Raw genomic sequence first — 15,987 nt, forward strand, 5'->3', positions numbered from 1 at the left:
TCGTAGTTAGTACGTAATTAGGCTTGGATTTGGGCCAACCCAATTAGGGGCCAGCTAGGCCCATACAAGGATTGTGTTGGGCTCAATAAGAGGCCCAAACGATGCCCCAAGAAGTCTCACCGTCATGGCAAAGTCTTCGAGACTATGTCAAGCGGTGGTACCACTAGTCTGGGAAGTTGTACCGCCCCTGGTAGGGTGCCAGGCGGTTGTACCACCCCTGGCAGGGTGCCAGGCAGTGGTACCGCCCAGCACAGCATCCCAGGCGATGGTACCACCAGACTGGGCGGTGATACCGCCCAGGGCAGTATCTATGTCAGACTGACATTGGGCGGTGGTACCGCCCGTGCCCGGGGAACCCGGGATGGGAAAGTTTTAGGCTCCAAGTTTGAATCAACTTAAAGCCTGTAAATACCCCTCTCATCCCTAGTTAAGACACACAAGCACAAAGAGTCTAAAAGCAAAGAAACGCTGTTGTAATCTCTTTAGAAATTCCCTCCTCCAAGTCTAAGTGTTAGAATTCTATTTAGAGAGGAGAGTGAGTGCTTGTAAGGGTTATCTCTTAAACCCGGTAAAAGGAGAAGAGGGTTGTAAAAGGTAGTTTGTCTTTGCCTATTGAAGGAAGACCCATAGTGGATGTTGGTGGCCTCGACGGAAGAGGAATCGGTGGAGTGGATGTAGGTCACGACGACCGAATCACTATAAAAATCTGGTTTGCGTTTATGTCTTGAGTAATTTACTTTAACTGCAAATCTGTTTAATTGCTTACTGCCTTCAATTCATTTACGAACGTGTTTCAAGTTAAGATCTTTACGAAAAGGTTTTTGTCGAAACCGATTTTATCGTACGAAAGTTTATGAAGACGTGATTTTTACCGCTGCACTAATTCACCCCCCCTCTTAGTGTCGACCCCATTCCTAACATTCTTCGAACGACATTGGTGAGTCGCATGCCCGAATTACTATCACCAATTTCTTGTATTTATCTCCTAGGTCATTGAGAGTATAGACTATTGTTGGGAAATCTAGAGGCGATATCACATGCGCAGCGAAATAACATAACAAAAATAAAATCCTCAATTCCTAAAGATGTGTTCGTCATCGTGCGAAGATTGATGCGCAAAATCCGTGAAACAGAATACTATGTATATTAAAGATTGTATTACCTAGGGAGATCGTATATCCTTGAATCTCTATAGATCTTTAAGAGATGGTGAAGGAGGTCAAGCGTCCTCCTCTTTAGCGGTGATTCACACAGTAGGGCTGTGATGATGCTCTTCAAAACTCCAAGCCTACTTTAAAGTGAAGAGAGGGTGGAGAATAGGAGAAGCAACCAAAAAGCTTTAGCCTATGACTCATCAGTTCCCTCCTATTTATAGAGACCCCTTGTCAACTTAACCCTAATGATTCATGCCATATTGGGTATTGGATCTTGATCCAACTACCCAAGCCTCTTAGATTAGTGGATCTATATCAAATAATCTCTCATTGTCTCTTATAGGATCTCATCCTTAGGATCCAATAATTCAAAGGCTTATTAGATATAAAATAAGATAGCGGCTCCATCGGATATCTCATATCTGAACCTCTACTCATCGCAATGCCTACCATATATATGTGACCCTCTAGGCCCAATATCGAGCTGGCCGTGAGTCATACCTGTCAGAACCCCTTCTAGCTCAGTGAATTATTATCTCTATAATAATTCACTCGACTCATCGACTACGGACGTAGTAGGCCACTACGTTGCAGTCCCCAGACGATATAGAGGAATATAATCTATTAGACATATCTATTCTTAGTTACTGTATACCTATAATCACTCATAAATGTAGTATCTCATAGATTGTATACCGGGCATGGTGCTGTCAAACCTATACGGTTTCTACTATGGTCTCGCTCTAATCCAATTCTCCCGAAGAACTCCTTTTCTCTCAATCCGAATGACCCTGACCAAAGATTTATTTGAGCAAGAACATATGAAATATTCCTCTCATGACATCGAGAGTTGATGATTCTATATCGAAACTTAATAGTCCTCGTAAGGTTGGCTACCACTCTCGATGACCGGTCGTGCTAGATTTGGAACCTTCAGACCTATAAGTCTGGTATCAAAGAATGAAGTACTCATACAGGATATCTTTGGTGTCTCAAGTCTAAGGACCAGATACACCATTAGGACTACGAAATCGCTATATGATAATAAGACATCATCAACCATCAAGCATTCCGTAAATGGATCAATTAATGAACTCATTCTCTAATGAGCATCTGTACTATATCCTTAGTGTCTCCACACGAGCAGTTATGAGACCAGTTGCATCTATCATATGGATGGGTATACAACACACTAGTATGTCCGGTTATCTCGATGTCCCTCTCAAGTAACTTATGATCGAGATTATTTAGAATATGTATTTAAAGGCAAGTCGATCTCATTATCGTGATCTTATCACGATCTAATTCTCATCGCACAGATCCATATACATCAAAATATATTTAAGCAACATGCAATATATAGTGATAAAATACCAAATAATAATAATAAGAAAAAAAATTGTATGTCAAGTCACACGTGTCATCATTCACGTGATTGGTTTATAGGGCACATATGACTAACAACTATGACTTGTTCATCACTAAGGGAATGACATATGAAAGCTAAGTCATTGATGATAATATTGCTTCTCCGGCAGCGTACCACTCTATTGACAGTGGTAATATTGCTTGTTCCGTACGTGCATGCAATTAAACTGGTAATTTCCCCTCTTTTCGTTTTCTTGCTTGATGTCATTCGTGACTTTGGTTCTCCAGGGTATGGTTGTGCAGCAATGCTCGTGTTGCCTCTTCCGTGCGAGTAATGATAGTTTGCTTTCCACTTCATGGGTGAGGTTTCCCAAGGTCGAACTTAGAAAAAACATTGCGCTCCTCTTCAGGGTAAATGAAATCTAGATCCTGATGAGTTGCTACGGGCCGAGACTCTCCATCATGTATCTTTAATTAGAATTGGATCCCTCGATTTGCGTGGAGTGTTAGAGCGTCTGGAGCCACCCCCTTGGTTCCACCTCTTGCTTCTATGATATATAGAATATTAATTGATCTTCTGATGCAAGCGATACCAATGAGACTTCTCCTTGGAATCCACACGTACAAGGAGAATATGACCAGCTGATGGCTTTTTCCGGAAAATTCGCCATTTATTTATTTATTTATTTATTTATGTATCAACAAAATTTGCTCGTTATCAATCGTATAGCACGGGTTGACTTGATCATGAATAGTTGTCGTGGAGGTTGCCTTTCCAAGACTTGTAAGAAGGATGCGTCCGTACTAGGAAAGAATCTAAAATCTATTGGCATAAATAAAGCTGTTGGCTCAAAATCAGATCCCTCCTATGAAGTGCACGAATGATAGATGTTGTTATGCGTGTATCGAGGAGACGCAATCAGACAAACCGGACTTACATTCGGCGGGTGGGGGTGGGGGTTGGGGTTGGGGTTGTAAGACTCGGTTGCTTCTTTTTCCTGAGTCGATGAAAAACCAATTAAAAGATGATGTTAAAACTTAAAAGGACACTCATTTCTACTATTTGTGGTGTTGAATACAGATGCCATTTCTATTTACTGGCTTTAATCGTTACAGATTATTATTACTTAATCCCTGTGTCGCACACAAGGAAAAAACCAATATGGCTGCATGAGGAAAGAAAGGAAAATGATGTTAGAATCAACCTTAACAATGCGATGAGCGACAACAAAGAGAGAGGAAAATGATCCTTATTTGAGCGTCATCAAACATGAACATAAGATTCATGAGATGAGATTTAATTACTCACTGTACCTCTGATACATTTGAAATCAGGTACATACCCATGGCATAAACTGCATCTGTTTCACATTATTAGCATGCGGTCATTTAGGCTCTACCACAACAGGGGAGACAGTGATAGGACACCCGCTTCGCAGCATCGGGAACATTGCTCCTTTCTGCAAGCTCGAATCCGAATCAGTCACCCTCCACCTGATCAACAATAAGCCACAAGCTTTGAAATATCTCCTTTTTCCCTTTCTTTTAATGCCAATTCTACTCACAAGTTAAAAACTATAATCCTATAGCTTTTATTCTCTGATAAGAATGCAAGGAAAACCGCAAAAGTACAACAACAGATTAGATCAGAGCAAAAGGTAAGGTGAAAACAGAGACAATAATTCCGGGGGAACCCACCTGTATGTCGTAACGAGCCGATGTAGAAAAACTAGCATCATAGCCTTGGCTAGGTTCATTCCCACGCATATCCTCCCTCCTATTCCAAATGCCAAGAAGCTATAGGGCTTGGAGTCATCCTGTATCAGAGGAAGCCATAGCTGATATTAAAAAGATGAAAGGGAAAGGAAAAACAAAAAAAAAAAACAAATATAGCTTGGTCGATCGTTGGCATCCATGTCATGGACAACAAGATACTTCCTCCATGGATGTTCTTTTTGTTTTTCAATCTCATTTGTTTGGCTATATCAGTGAACGTGGACAACAAATGAACTAGCTAATACCTTCAAAGTTTGTTCTAATCGGGCAACCAAACCTGTTAGCAATTCATAGGATGCCAGCTCAAGTAAGTTACGTCGAACCTCGATGGATTGAACTTCACTGGGTCATCATACACCACAGGATCATAGTGTATAGATCTCGCATTTACATTCACAATCCACCCTTTCTGAATCCTTAATCCTGTTAGGAATACACACAGACACTAGTCAGTGTTATGAAAAGCCAAATATTTTTCAGTAAAGCTATGATACCTTATCGGTAGCTAAGACCTGTTTTAAGTCAGATTTTCCTTTCGCGAATATCACAAAAGGCATGGTTTGAGGCCTAGGACTGTAAGATACTACTACGTACCGATCAAGATGAGTGAACCACAGACGAGAGACAGTCTGAAATTGGAAATGCAGATAAAAAATTGAACTTCAAATACCTTTACGAAAGCTACGAATCTTCTTTCTCAAATAAAAATGCAGATGACTTAATTATGAACCAGGTCAAAGAGCTTCACTGGCAGACTTAAAAACAATCTGCATAAAGCTCGGTAACTTTGAGTCTTAATTTTGACAAAAGAAGGCTTTCTGTTCTAGCAGCAGGCCAGCATATCTACTATTGGGCCTTTGTCCACCACATACCTCCAATCTCAGAGTCCTTCAGTGCCACTCTCGGAAACCAAGACACAATCGTTGCCATCCTCAAGGTCTCCTTCACAATCTGTACATCGAGTGAATTCAAATCACAAAGCTATTCTTGCCAGGCTACATAAAACATGAATATAAGCTTATAAAATCCCATATATATATGTCAAAATGAATTCTCATGTACGAGCTCTCTTATGGTTAAAAAGCTTTAGTCTTCGCATTGGTAGGACACGTATCTGAGGCAATACCGCAAATGCATAAAGACCTACAAACCAGAAAATTTGTCTGATTGTGTAGCATAACTTGAATAAATTTTGATATCTAGCGTCGCATCTTCAACCAGCAAGCTCAGAAGCGGGTGTGAGCTCACCTTAAGAGCATATGGCATAACATTAAGAACTTCAGATCCAAGAGGTGACAAAGAATTTGTAAATGCTAGCTCCAAGTGTAAAGCCTGTACAGAAATACCGCATTAGAATATATACTCACATTGGCATTAGACAGTTTCAAACAACTTTAGTTCCCTACTTATTGATCTTTTACATACTCTTAGTTATTCTTGGACCTCTTGGTTCTCATCCAAGTACTTGACCATCCAAGCTATTGAACTTGCTGTTGTTACCTGACCTGCACATAAAACTAGTTAGGGAATTCCCGCATCTTCCTTATACACATTTGTTCAACATTAAACTTAGGAAGTGTTTCAAGCACACCTGCAATTATCAGTGTCAAGATATTATCCAAGATTTGGTCATCGGTCAATGGCTCGTTACCGTGTGATTCATCTCTTACAAAGCCTTGTAAGAAGTCTTCATGACACTCTGATCCCCTTTTCCTTAAATCTATCATTTTTCTTAGTGTATTCATTATCCTTCTCCTGGCCTGCCTCATCAATTCATACCTCTCATGTTAATAATATACCTCTTTCTTATTATCAAAAGTGTTGTTCCAAGAACTTACTTACCTTGAGACCCCTGTAGAATCTAGTCCCTGGAAATTTCAAAGGCAAGGCTAGCATCGCTTCGCTTACTTCAGAAACATCGTTTCTTAGAATTTCTAGCTCGTGCTCGTCCTCTGTGCTTATGAGCATCTTACAGATCGCATTGAACGTAATCTGAAATTAACAATCATTAAAAGAAAAGGTTTCACAGGGAATAAACTTGTTAAATAATTCAAGAGTTTGTGGATTGCTCAAACCAGGCGATAGCTACCTTCATAGCATCGCTAAGCACCAGGACAGTATCTTTCTGCTCCCAACCGCGCAAAGTATGAATGACCAATTCATCAAATTTCTTGACTGTTGAATCCATCGAGTCTAATTTGAAAACACAGGAGATGTGGCGACGGATGAACTTGTGTTGCTCATGGGAAGCACAAAGCAAACTTTGATCTCCCACGAGCTCCGTTATTGACCTTATATACCTCTTTGAGAAATCAGGAGACTCATGACCTAGGAGTGTCCGAACGGCTACAATGCTTGACACAAAAACATGGGTGCGTCCAAGTATATTGGTTTTGAAACACTCTCCGTACCTGTGGAGAAAACACAGACAAACGTAAATCTAGTAGTATTATCGGCCAGGGCATACGTGGCTTAAACCCAGAGCATCTACAGCTCATCTTGCAAAAAGGCATCTTATGAGGAGCAGCTAATATGCAGTTTCTGCAAAGCAGAATCGAGTTGCGAATAATCATGTAGCGAATTGGGGCGGGCGCATCTATTCTTCGTATCTGCATGTTTATGCCAAAATCTCAGAACATAGTGCATCCATCCTATGAGTGGGTTTAACTAGATCAGGGAGTCAGATTTGGGTGCATGTATGGATGTCTTTGCCGAATTACAATGATTTAGTACAAAGAAAGAGGCAAAGGAAGAACATTTTTTTTTCTCTTTGTTTTTCCACTTAGTTAAACTGTAAATCCCCACTACCTCCTCACCGATCTCACCGAGCTATCAAACAACAAAGTGACAAGGACAGAAGAGAGACCCAAGATTCGATCGGCAGAAGCAAGGGCCCACAGAATAATAATAGCTGCTTCTCTGCTCCGCTGTGCAAGTATGGGATGAAACAATAACACCAAGTTCGATGTGATTTCGAGGGATTGGAGATCACCGTAGATGGCGTGCCCTGACGAAGTCGTAAACACCCTTGCCGCTGTGGTTGGCCGCTAGGAATGCCGGTGTCTCCCCGATCAGAGGAAGTCCAGTAGTCCCCGGAGGAGAGGCCGCCACTATCGCCCTCCGGGAGTTTCCTGTCACCCTCGACGCTCGGACGACCAAGTACGTGAGCAGAGAGAGGGAGAGGAGCAAGAAAAAGGGAGAACGAAGAAGATGGCTGAGAGCGAGAGACAGGTGGCTCGCCATCTTCCGGCCGTTTCCCTCTGCCGATGGCTTGCCCTGCCCTGAAAAGCAACCTCAGAGGCAGCCACCACCAGTGCAAGAAGTGGGAAGTGGAATACATCATGATGTAAGATGGCAACTTCATTCCGCAGGAAGTACCCCACTCGAGATCACGTGACGACAGGTCGGATCTTCTATCATTTTGCTTTTGGGTTCATTCACTCCCATCCAAAGCATCTCTAATCCTCACTAATGTCTCGCCACTGAAGAACCCAAGTCCGGAGGTGGGTGACTCACATTCCGTTGAAAGATTGTCAGTACAAAAATAATTGAATGGAGTAAAGCGACGATGAAGTTGGGAAGGGCATAACAATAATAATAATAATAATAATAATAATAATAATAATAATAACAATAATAATGTAGATAAAAACAAAAAAACACAAAAGTAGATTCCCACGGTAAGCACAACGGACGGAGGAGGCTCCTTGTTGTGCTTGCTTGCTATTCACCAATCGAATCCTTTACGACTCCACAGGACTAGTTGGTGGTGTGCTGCATAATACTCCCCATTAGATTAGATGACCATTTTGTCATGTCCAAAGTTCGTCCTACGTTAGAGGTAGGGATGCCACGATCATTAGAGTCAACGTCCTACGTTGGAGGTAGGGACGTAATGATGCTTGGAGTCAACGCGGCCGTGGGCAGGAGATACGACTGTGATAATAATAATAATAATAATTACTTCTATACAAATAAAAGAATGTGAGAAATCCTATAAAGAAAATAGCAGATTCTGGGGACTAATGTGCAAAAACTCAAAATTCCACTCCCTCAACGTCGACAGTTCTTCTTTCCCCTTCCCCCGATCACAAACCCTAACCCTAGAAAAGTTGGATTGCGATGGCCGAATGGTGGATGAGGGTCTTCTGCATCGGCGACGGCGGATTCATCGTGTCTGTTCCAATGACTCTTACTTCGTGGTATCCATTTCTCCAAAAACAAAAACAAAAAAAAGCCTTCTCTAGTTCTTGAAGCTTGCGCTCTCTTTTGGCTCCGTCGTTTGGATGTTCTTTTTCCAAGAAAACGTTGGACGTGGAAGAGCGGTGACCTGATATGTCATATATCTGATGAATCAGGTTCGTTGGTCCTATATGTTTCGTTGTTTGGATCTTTTCTTTGTGAGAAAATTACGGTTTGCGAGATTGGTAGGCAAGATCGTCTCCTAGGTTGCTCTATTAGGTCGCCGAATATAAATTCGATTATATTTCCTTCGCTTTCTCAAAGTTGGTTGAATCGGTAACAGTCGCTTGAAAAATTACTGCGGGGCTTCCCTCGTACGATGACCTCAAACATGTCTTGACTCGTTTGGATCTACCACATTTATCTTGCATAGGTAGAAAGATTATGATTATTCGATTGTACTTGTCTTCTAAAGCTGTTCTAGTACTAGTTCAAGGTACTTTCTGTGGTCGCTTGTGAAATTGCAAATTTAAACGATATCTACAGCAATTAGAAGCTAGATTTATGATTCAATCATGCATGTTGTCAGATGTTCAAGTGTGTATTCACAAAGGGGTTCAAATTGTCTCAATAATGTACAACTTGCAAATTAACCTTCTATGTCGGACACAACAAACCTAAACGATTTGTTTTCGGTCACTCTGAAACTCATAAAATCATTGAGTTTTATTTTTGGATTAGAAATTTCATGCAGTGACCTAATTAAATTTTTATGAGGATGACATACTCTCCTTCTTGAGAAATTTACATGGACGACAACCTTTTATAAGTGGCATATTCCTTTTCTCCATCGACTGTGTTCTTAGTAATTATATTCATGGTTATGAAACTAACTCTTGGTTTGCATTTATATTTAACAGGAGGTTGTTTTCAACATGTAGAATATGAACCTTGCTTTTATAATGATATTAAAGCATCAGCATACTGTAATAGTCACTAAATTGAAACTGATTGGATGCTAGAACTTCTAACAAATTAGGGTAGCACATTGGACACCGCAACTTCTAACAAATTAGAGTAGCACATTTGGTTAGCACCTACCATAACAGCTGATGGTTGCTGCGAACACTGGTTTTTGCCATGGTTTTACACCTTCTGCTTGAACATGGCTAGTGCTGATAACACATATAAGGAGGTGACAGTATATAAGCACCTTAGATAAAAATGAGAGTCACAGTTACCATCTAAATAAGAAAATTCTGTTCTTGTCTCATGATTCTGTACGTGCCTGACATGGTCCCATGGAGGACAAGTAATGATCCCCTAGTCTTATTCATTGATGAAGAAGATAATTGCTTATAGGTTTTGAAATGTGTACCTACTTGCTTTGTGCGGTATCACTTGATCTGGACTTGGGACAAGACAAGTCTTTATTGCTCAAGGCATCTTAACAAGAAACAGCAAGGAATAGAAAACAACATAGAGAAGTTTTTCCACAAAAAGAATAGTTATAGCAACACAAATGCACAAAGGCATGAAATAGATGAAAGATTTTTTTTTGCTTTGCTTGTTTCAATTTGGATTTGAGCAGCCTCAAGCAGCTAGCAAGTAGAATGCACAGGAGTGAATTATTTGTTTGAAGATGGGAGAAAGATATGCTTTTTCTTTTTGGGAGTGCTATATTATTTTGACCAATAGAATATGTACAAATCTGACTTTATCATTTTAATCTTCTTAGAAAGGATTATTAAGATTCATAAGAATATATTGCAGTTATAAGAATATATTGCCAACTTATAGTAATAAAACTTTAGCAGTTACAAGTAAGCATTTAAGTTATATGCCAACAGAAGGTGCCATCTCCCATCTATTTGGTGTCAGCTACATAGCTCTTTTAAATTGTTATGGTTGTCATGGTTTAGAATTAAGATAAGCCTATATGACTTTTAATGCTGCATATATTATAAAATATAAGTTTTCTATTTGCTAGAATGGTGTTAGAAAGAGAAGGCTATGAAGTCCTAAATTTTGCAACAGATAGTTGGTAAGAGCTTTTATAAAGTTTTGAGTGTTTTTGTTCTGCTTTGTTCACAGAGAAAAACTAGGCTGATGCTTATAGAATAATACTGGTGCTTTCTTGAAATATTAGGAAGAACTGAAAATATGTGCCAGATCATGTTCTTACCTGTATTTATAAAACCTTCTTCAAGGAAGGGCCAGGCCAGTGCCAAGCTAATAGGCCAGTACCAGTTGGTTTCAAATTTTTTTATTATTCCTTCTGATGATATTGGGTGGGCGGTACAGGTTCATGTATCACCCAGTCTATTGGTTCCATTTTTGTCCAACCTATTATCATAATCGGTGCCGAGCTGACATTTGAAACCTTGATTTTCCTTGTATATGCATTACGAACATGAGCCTTTACAACTAAAAGGAATCTTGAATATGAGGAAATATTTTTTTTTGAATTATGGAGAATCTTGAACAGTTTGTTAGACATTTTCAAATGCTATAAGCAACAAAAAATATCCTCAAGGATAAAGGAAGAAACAAAGAGAAGCACATATTGTTTATTTAAAAGTGTACATTTATTTCAATGGGAGACAGCTAAAAGGCTTCTCATTAGTTAACTCCCACTAGGAGTTGGATCGGTCTCCAATATAAGTTGATCATTTCAAGAGATAGAGATGCCTCTTGTTTGTGTTGTCATTCTCATGTTTCTGTCTGGCTCCTATGTTTCAATCTATTTCTTTAATTTTCCGCCATTTCTATAAACTTTCTTTTGTCATTTATGCTCGTCTTATTTTCAGTTATCTCTTTTGCTACCATTCGATGTTTTTGTTCATTCAATCTAGAATATGTTATTTATTTTTCATTTGTTTGCTGAAGATATGTTTTAATCTTTCTTTTTTTCTTGTTGTATGCTCAATCAATTTGGCAAGCTTTTTGCCTCCAATAAATTTGAGGACCATGTAGTGTTCATGTTGATGTAGGTAGATATAAGGTTAAACTTTATATTAGATTGATTTACAATACATTGTCATGTTTGACCTTAATTTGATTTCCTTTGTGAAGATGAATATGAACTGAAATTTATTCATATAATGAAGCTGATTGTGAAGTTGATGCTTATCATTGGAACCTATTATAGCACTCTGCTAATGATCAAGTTTTTGGGATTGGTTTCTTGTTATATTATCCCTTGGAAATTGAAAAAATATGAACTATTGGTTTGCATTGATCTTGTGGTGTTATCTTATAACATCATAAACAATTTCTATGTGATAATGATGTTTTCCTTAAATTTTGAATTATATCGTACCATCTAAAGTGGTATGGCAATATATTTGGTAGTCATTTTTATATGTATTGCTACATGTTTTAGTTATAGGCATTCGGTCAAGCTATCATCTTAAGTTAGTTGTTGTAGTATATTGAGGTTTTTCTTAAGGCATGCATATTTAGAAGTGTTTATTAGATTACAAACATATGTCAAAGATATTAATAACGCATGGCAAATAAGTGATAGATATTTGATCCACATCTTGTATCATGGCATAAGCTTTCCCGGATGCTGACTTTTGGGTTCCGCATCCAGCATTATCTGTGTGTTTTGGTGGAGCTTGGTGAGGGCACCGTATTAGACTTTCTGTCTCATTGAGGGTTTATCTTTTGGTATTCAAACAATTTTATGTCCTTGCTAGCCACAAAGAAGGCTACCTAAAGTCCTTTTCAGCATTGTATTTATTAGAGTGCTTGCATCTAACTTGTTCTCTATTGTATACTTAATTAGTTGATTGCTGAGTATTTTGCCTCTTTGTTTAGCCAACTGATCTATAACCCTGATGAGAAGCTGAGGGATATCTCTTCTCTCCTGATGGTGCAACATGTAATTTATTCAGTGCTTGCATATTACCTGTTTTGTGTTATATTTTTTACAAGTTGATTATTGAATATTTTAATTTTTTACTCACCTGAGCTCTAACCGTGATGAGAACCTGAGGGATTATGTCTTCTCTACTGATGGCATTCTTTTTCTCTTTGACCTCTAAACAAAATATAAAGATTAAAGATACAAGAAGAATAAATCTTCAAATGCAAACAAGTGCTTCTTAAATTTCTTATATCTACCTCTTTATATAGCATAGTTTTCATTACCACTATATCATAGTTACAGCTCAAATACCACTAAATTTTGTTGCGCCAGTGCAATTAAGGACCAAGCACCCTATGGAATGCAAGGCCAGAATTCATATTTGCCTACGCATATGTTAAATTATTTTCAGAATTATTGCAGAAATCAGTGTCACCTTTTTGAGTTCACTATTGTTAAAGATTTAGACAACAGTTGTTTTTTTTTATTACAAAATTTATAAAACAGTTGTTAGTACAATCAAGTTCAACTAGATTCTACTATATTTTGAGTGCATTTAGTATCTAAAAACACAAGAAGTAACATTTCAAATGGGTATCACAGAAGTCCCAAAGATTTCGGCCACATTTATCTCTATAACAAGGTTCAGAATCGATATTTAATCACCTTGCGCTATGCAACACACTTATCCTCTGAGAGAGCCCAAAGAGACTACTTCTAGAATATGCCAACTTTTAACATGCATTGGCAAGGTCAGAGTGTAGCCAGACTGAATAGACTACTAAACTAATACATACCATAATATATGCCTGCAAAAGGTGTCACATTCATAATCAATCTTGAACCTAGAAAATATTAGTACCATTCAAGATAACCTAAACATACATGTCATTACCCCTATTGTCTTTGTCATTCATGAATCTAGCCAAGTTCCATGGTTAAATCTTGTCTTATTGAACTTATTAGATATAGTTCAGATTCAGTTGTAACTAATTAATAAAAAATCATATCTAATTTGGCTTGGTCCACTCAAGCCAAATGATTATCAACTTAGATTGAAACCATTGCCCTCCACCCAGATAAATCAGTTGTCACTTTGATTAATAGGCGAAGTTCTCTTAGCTTGTTATTTATGAATAACACAAATTAGCTGTGGCTTATTATTTAAATTCAACTCAATAATTGAACTCAAAATTTTTTATTCAATTACCAGGCTAGATATACTATATTTTTGCCAGAACTGTTGCTCTAGCCTGGGGACATGTGTTGGTTGGTAACACATACTGTGACAGCAGGGTATCCAGGCAGGGTGATCCATGCCCACCATTAGCTACTAAGTACTTTCAGGTTTCAACCTTTTGTGTTGATCCTTTAATTTGCCTATCTTTTGTGGTTCTTATGTCTCATATAATTGTATGAGTTTTATACATTTATTGCACGGACATTGAAATTCCAGCAACCAAGCTGAACTTTTGCTTTTTTGTAAATCGACATGAGCATCATCTAATTGGCGATGAGATTCTACAGCTAGCAGGGGATGAATTGCCTCCCAGAAGATGCCTTCCATAGATTCTACATGAGCAGAACATGCACATTGAAGAAGCCAAAGTCTTAATGAGAAAGGCCGCACGAAGTGATTTGGGCACAGATGATCTTTTGTTGCTTGCAAGTGATGATAGTGAAGAAGAGGGGAGATTGATGACATGGAATCCAGGCATATTCTGATGGAAAGATGCTGCAGGAGATTTTGACCTCAACGATCATGATGGAATTGCTAATTAGGATAATGTTGATTTGCTTGGAAAGGATAGTGATGCAGAGACACAGCCAGACAGTAAATTCACTTCACATGGGTACGGTGGAAGAACAAATGATGGTAGCGTTGATATGTGGAATAGTAATTATGAGGAAGGTGGTGACTGATGATCTTCGTGATGTTAGTACTAAAGAAAAAAAAAGGAGAAAAACAAAAATATATCTAATTGAGCATACTTATCACGTGTGTGTGTGTGTGTTGATATTTTGCCTATGTTTGACTGACGATCTCCGTGATGTTAGTACTAAAGAAAAAAAAGAGAAGAAAAACAAAAATATATCTAATTGAGCATACTTGTCACATGTGTGTGTTGATATTTTGTCTATGTTTGTTTATTGAATTTGGGAATAAGAGTGTGTATGTGTGTGTGTGTCTTGATATTTTGTTTATGTTTGGTTATTGAATTTGGGAATAAGAGAGAGAGAGAGAGGGAGAGAGAGAGAGAGAGAGTGTGTGTGTGTGTGTGTTGATAATTTGTCTATGTTTGGTTATTGAATTTGGGAATAAGTGTGTGTGTATTTGTCTTGATATTTTGTCTATGTTTGGTTATTGAATTTGGGAATAGTATAAGGCTGGAAGGGAAGAGAAAAGTATGGAGGGCAACGAGCCAAAATAAGGAACGGGAAAAGTAAAGTTGGATGTTGTGTGCGTGTGTGGTTATTGAATTTGGGAACAGTAGAAGGCTGGAAGGGAAGGGAAGGGAAGGGAAGGGAAGGGAGTGAGGGAGGGAGTGAGTGAGTGTGTGTGGATACAATCACCATCTCGTAAGCTTACCGCACACTAGTTCAGAGCGAAAGAGGCCCAAAAAATTTTTCTGGCGTCCAATCTGCCACACTATCCGTCTTCTTATTCTTACCTAAGGTGCCGGATTCCATCTTTAATTTGCCTATCTTGTGGGTTATTTGGGCCGGCTTAAAGTTTAGATGCCGGTCACCGCGGGTAACAGTTACGACAGCGAAACCCAAGGTTTTGAGGGCAAAAAAAATTTTTTTTGGGCCACTTCGTCTTCAGTTCCTTACTCGGTAAGGTCACGGGACGGTGTGCTGAACCTGAAAGGTCATAACTACGGGCCCTTCCCAATGAAGCTGGGCCAGGCGGAAGGTAGGATGGGCCGGTTTACTTTTGCCTAAACCCTAAACCCTAAAACCCTAAAACTCTAAACCCTAAACCCTAAACCCTAAACACTAAACCTAAACCCTAAACCCAAAACCCAAAACTCTAAATCCTAAAACCCTAAACCCTAAACCCTAAAACCTAAACCCTAAACCCTAAACCCTAAACCTTAAACCCTATATTATTTTAAATCTCAATTAGTTAAATCTTAATTATTTTTTTTATTGCCAATGTGTCCTGCATCAATTATTTTAAATCTTAATTTTTTTTTATTATTTAGTAATATTTATTTTTCAATTGGAAATATGATGTCATGACGAGGAAGGCCTCCACTAGGCAGGGGCGGAGCCCTTTCGGCCGTTTGGGCCCATGCAGGGCTCGGGTCAGGCACCGGCCTGATTCAATCGTTACAGGGTTAAAACTTATCGGGCGACTTTATATCCTACTTTCGATTGAACCAAATTTAAATATTGACTGTATAAAATCCCGCCCCTTACCCACCGTCCAATGCACACCGGGTCACCCGTGCCCTAAACCCAGCGACTCTTTCTCCCGTGCGACGACTGCGGCGTTTCCTCGGCGATCGTCTGTCTTCCTCCCCATCGGCGATCAGCGGACGCAACGGCGGTGTCTTCCTCCGCTGAGTTCCTGTCGCTGCGGCGTTTTCCTCTCCATCGGCGAAACAGAGTCTCCGCCTCCCCGGT

At 39.2% G+C, this 15,987-nt stretch overlaps 2 protein-coding genes and 1 long non-coding RNA gene across 10 annotated transcripts in view; 2 read left to right on the forward strand and 1 right to left on the reverse strand.

The window, feature by feature from the left end:
* Window positions 1-3,756: 3,756 nt before the first annotated feature.
* On the reverse strand, window positions 3,757-7,716 carry LOC103976628 (abscisic acid 8'-hydroxylase 4). Its single transcript, XM_009391901.3, is given in 10 exon segments — window positions 3,757-4,016; window positions 4,221-4,339; window positions 4,615-4,721; window positions 5,171-5,249; window positions 5,547-5,630; window positions 5,724-5,803; window positions 5,890-6,058; window positions 6,141-6,290; window positions 6,388-6,709; window positions 7,291-7,716. Coding segments are annotated over 10 exon segments (1,470 nt in total). The 5' UTR covers window positions 7,542-7,716; the 3' UTR covers window positions 3,757-3,907.
* A 510-nt stretch (window positions 7,717-8,226) lies between these two features.
* LOC135675472 (uncharacterized) lies at window positions 8,227-14,484 on the forward strand. Its single transcript, XR_010513869.1, has 2 exons — window positions 8,227-8,656; window positions 13,882-14,484. It is a non-coding gene; the product is annotated as an uncharacterized LOC135675472 (long non-coding RNA).
* Window positions 14,485-15,775: 1,291 nt separating this feature from the next.
* Window positions 15,776-15,987, forward strand: part of LOC103974161 (uncharacterized) — a 49,815-nt gene continuing 49,603 nt past the window's right edge. For 4 of the 8 annotated variants that reach the window (XR_010513870.1, XM_065185635.1, XM_065185637.1 and 1 more), the window contains exon 1: window positions 15,783-15,985. The gene's annotated coding sequence lies outside the window, so the exon portion shown is untranslated. Of the gene's footprint in view, window positions 15,986-15,987 lie in introns of all 8 variants that reach the window. The other 4 variants (XR_010513871.1, XR_010513872.1, XM_065185636.1 and 1 more) reach the window with 4 other exon arrangements.

The sequence above is a fragment of the Musa acuminata genome, chromosome BXJ1-6 (assembly GCF_036884655.1).
Source record: "Musa acuminata AAA Group cultivar baxijiao chromosome BXJ1-6, Cavendish_Baxijiao_AAA, whole genome shotgun sequence".
Lineage (NCBI taxonomy): Eukaryota > Viridiplantae > Streptophyta > Magnoliopsida > Zingiberales > Musaceae > Musa > Musa acuminata.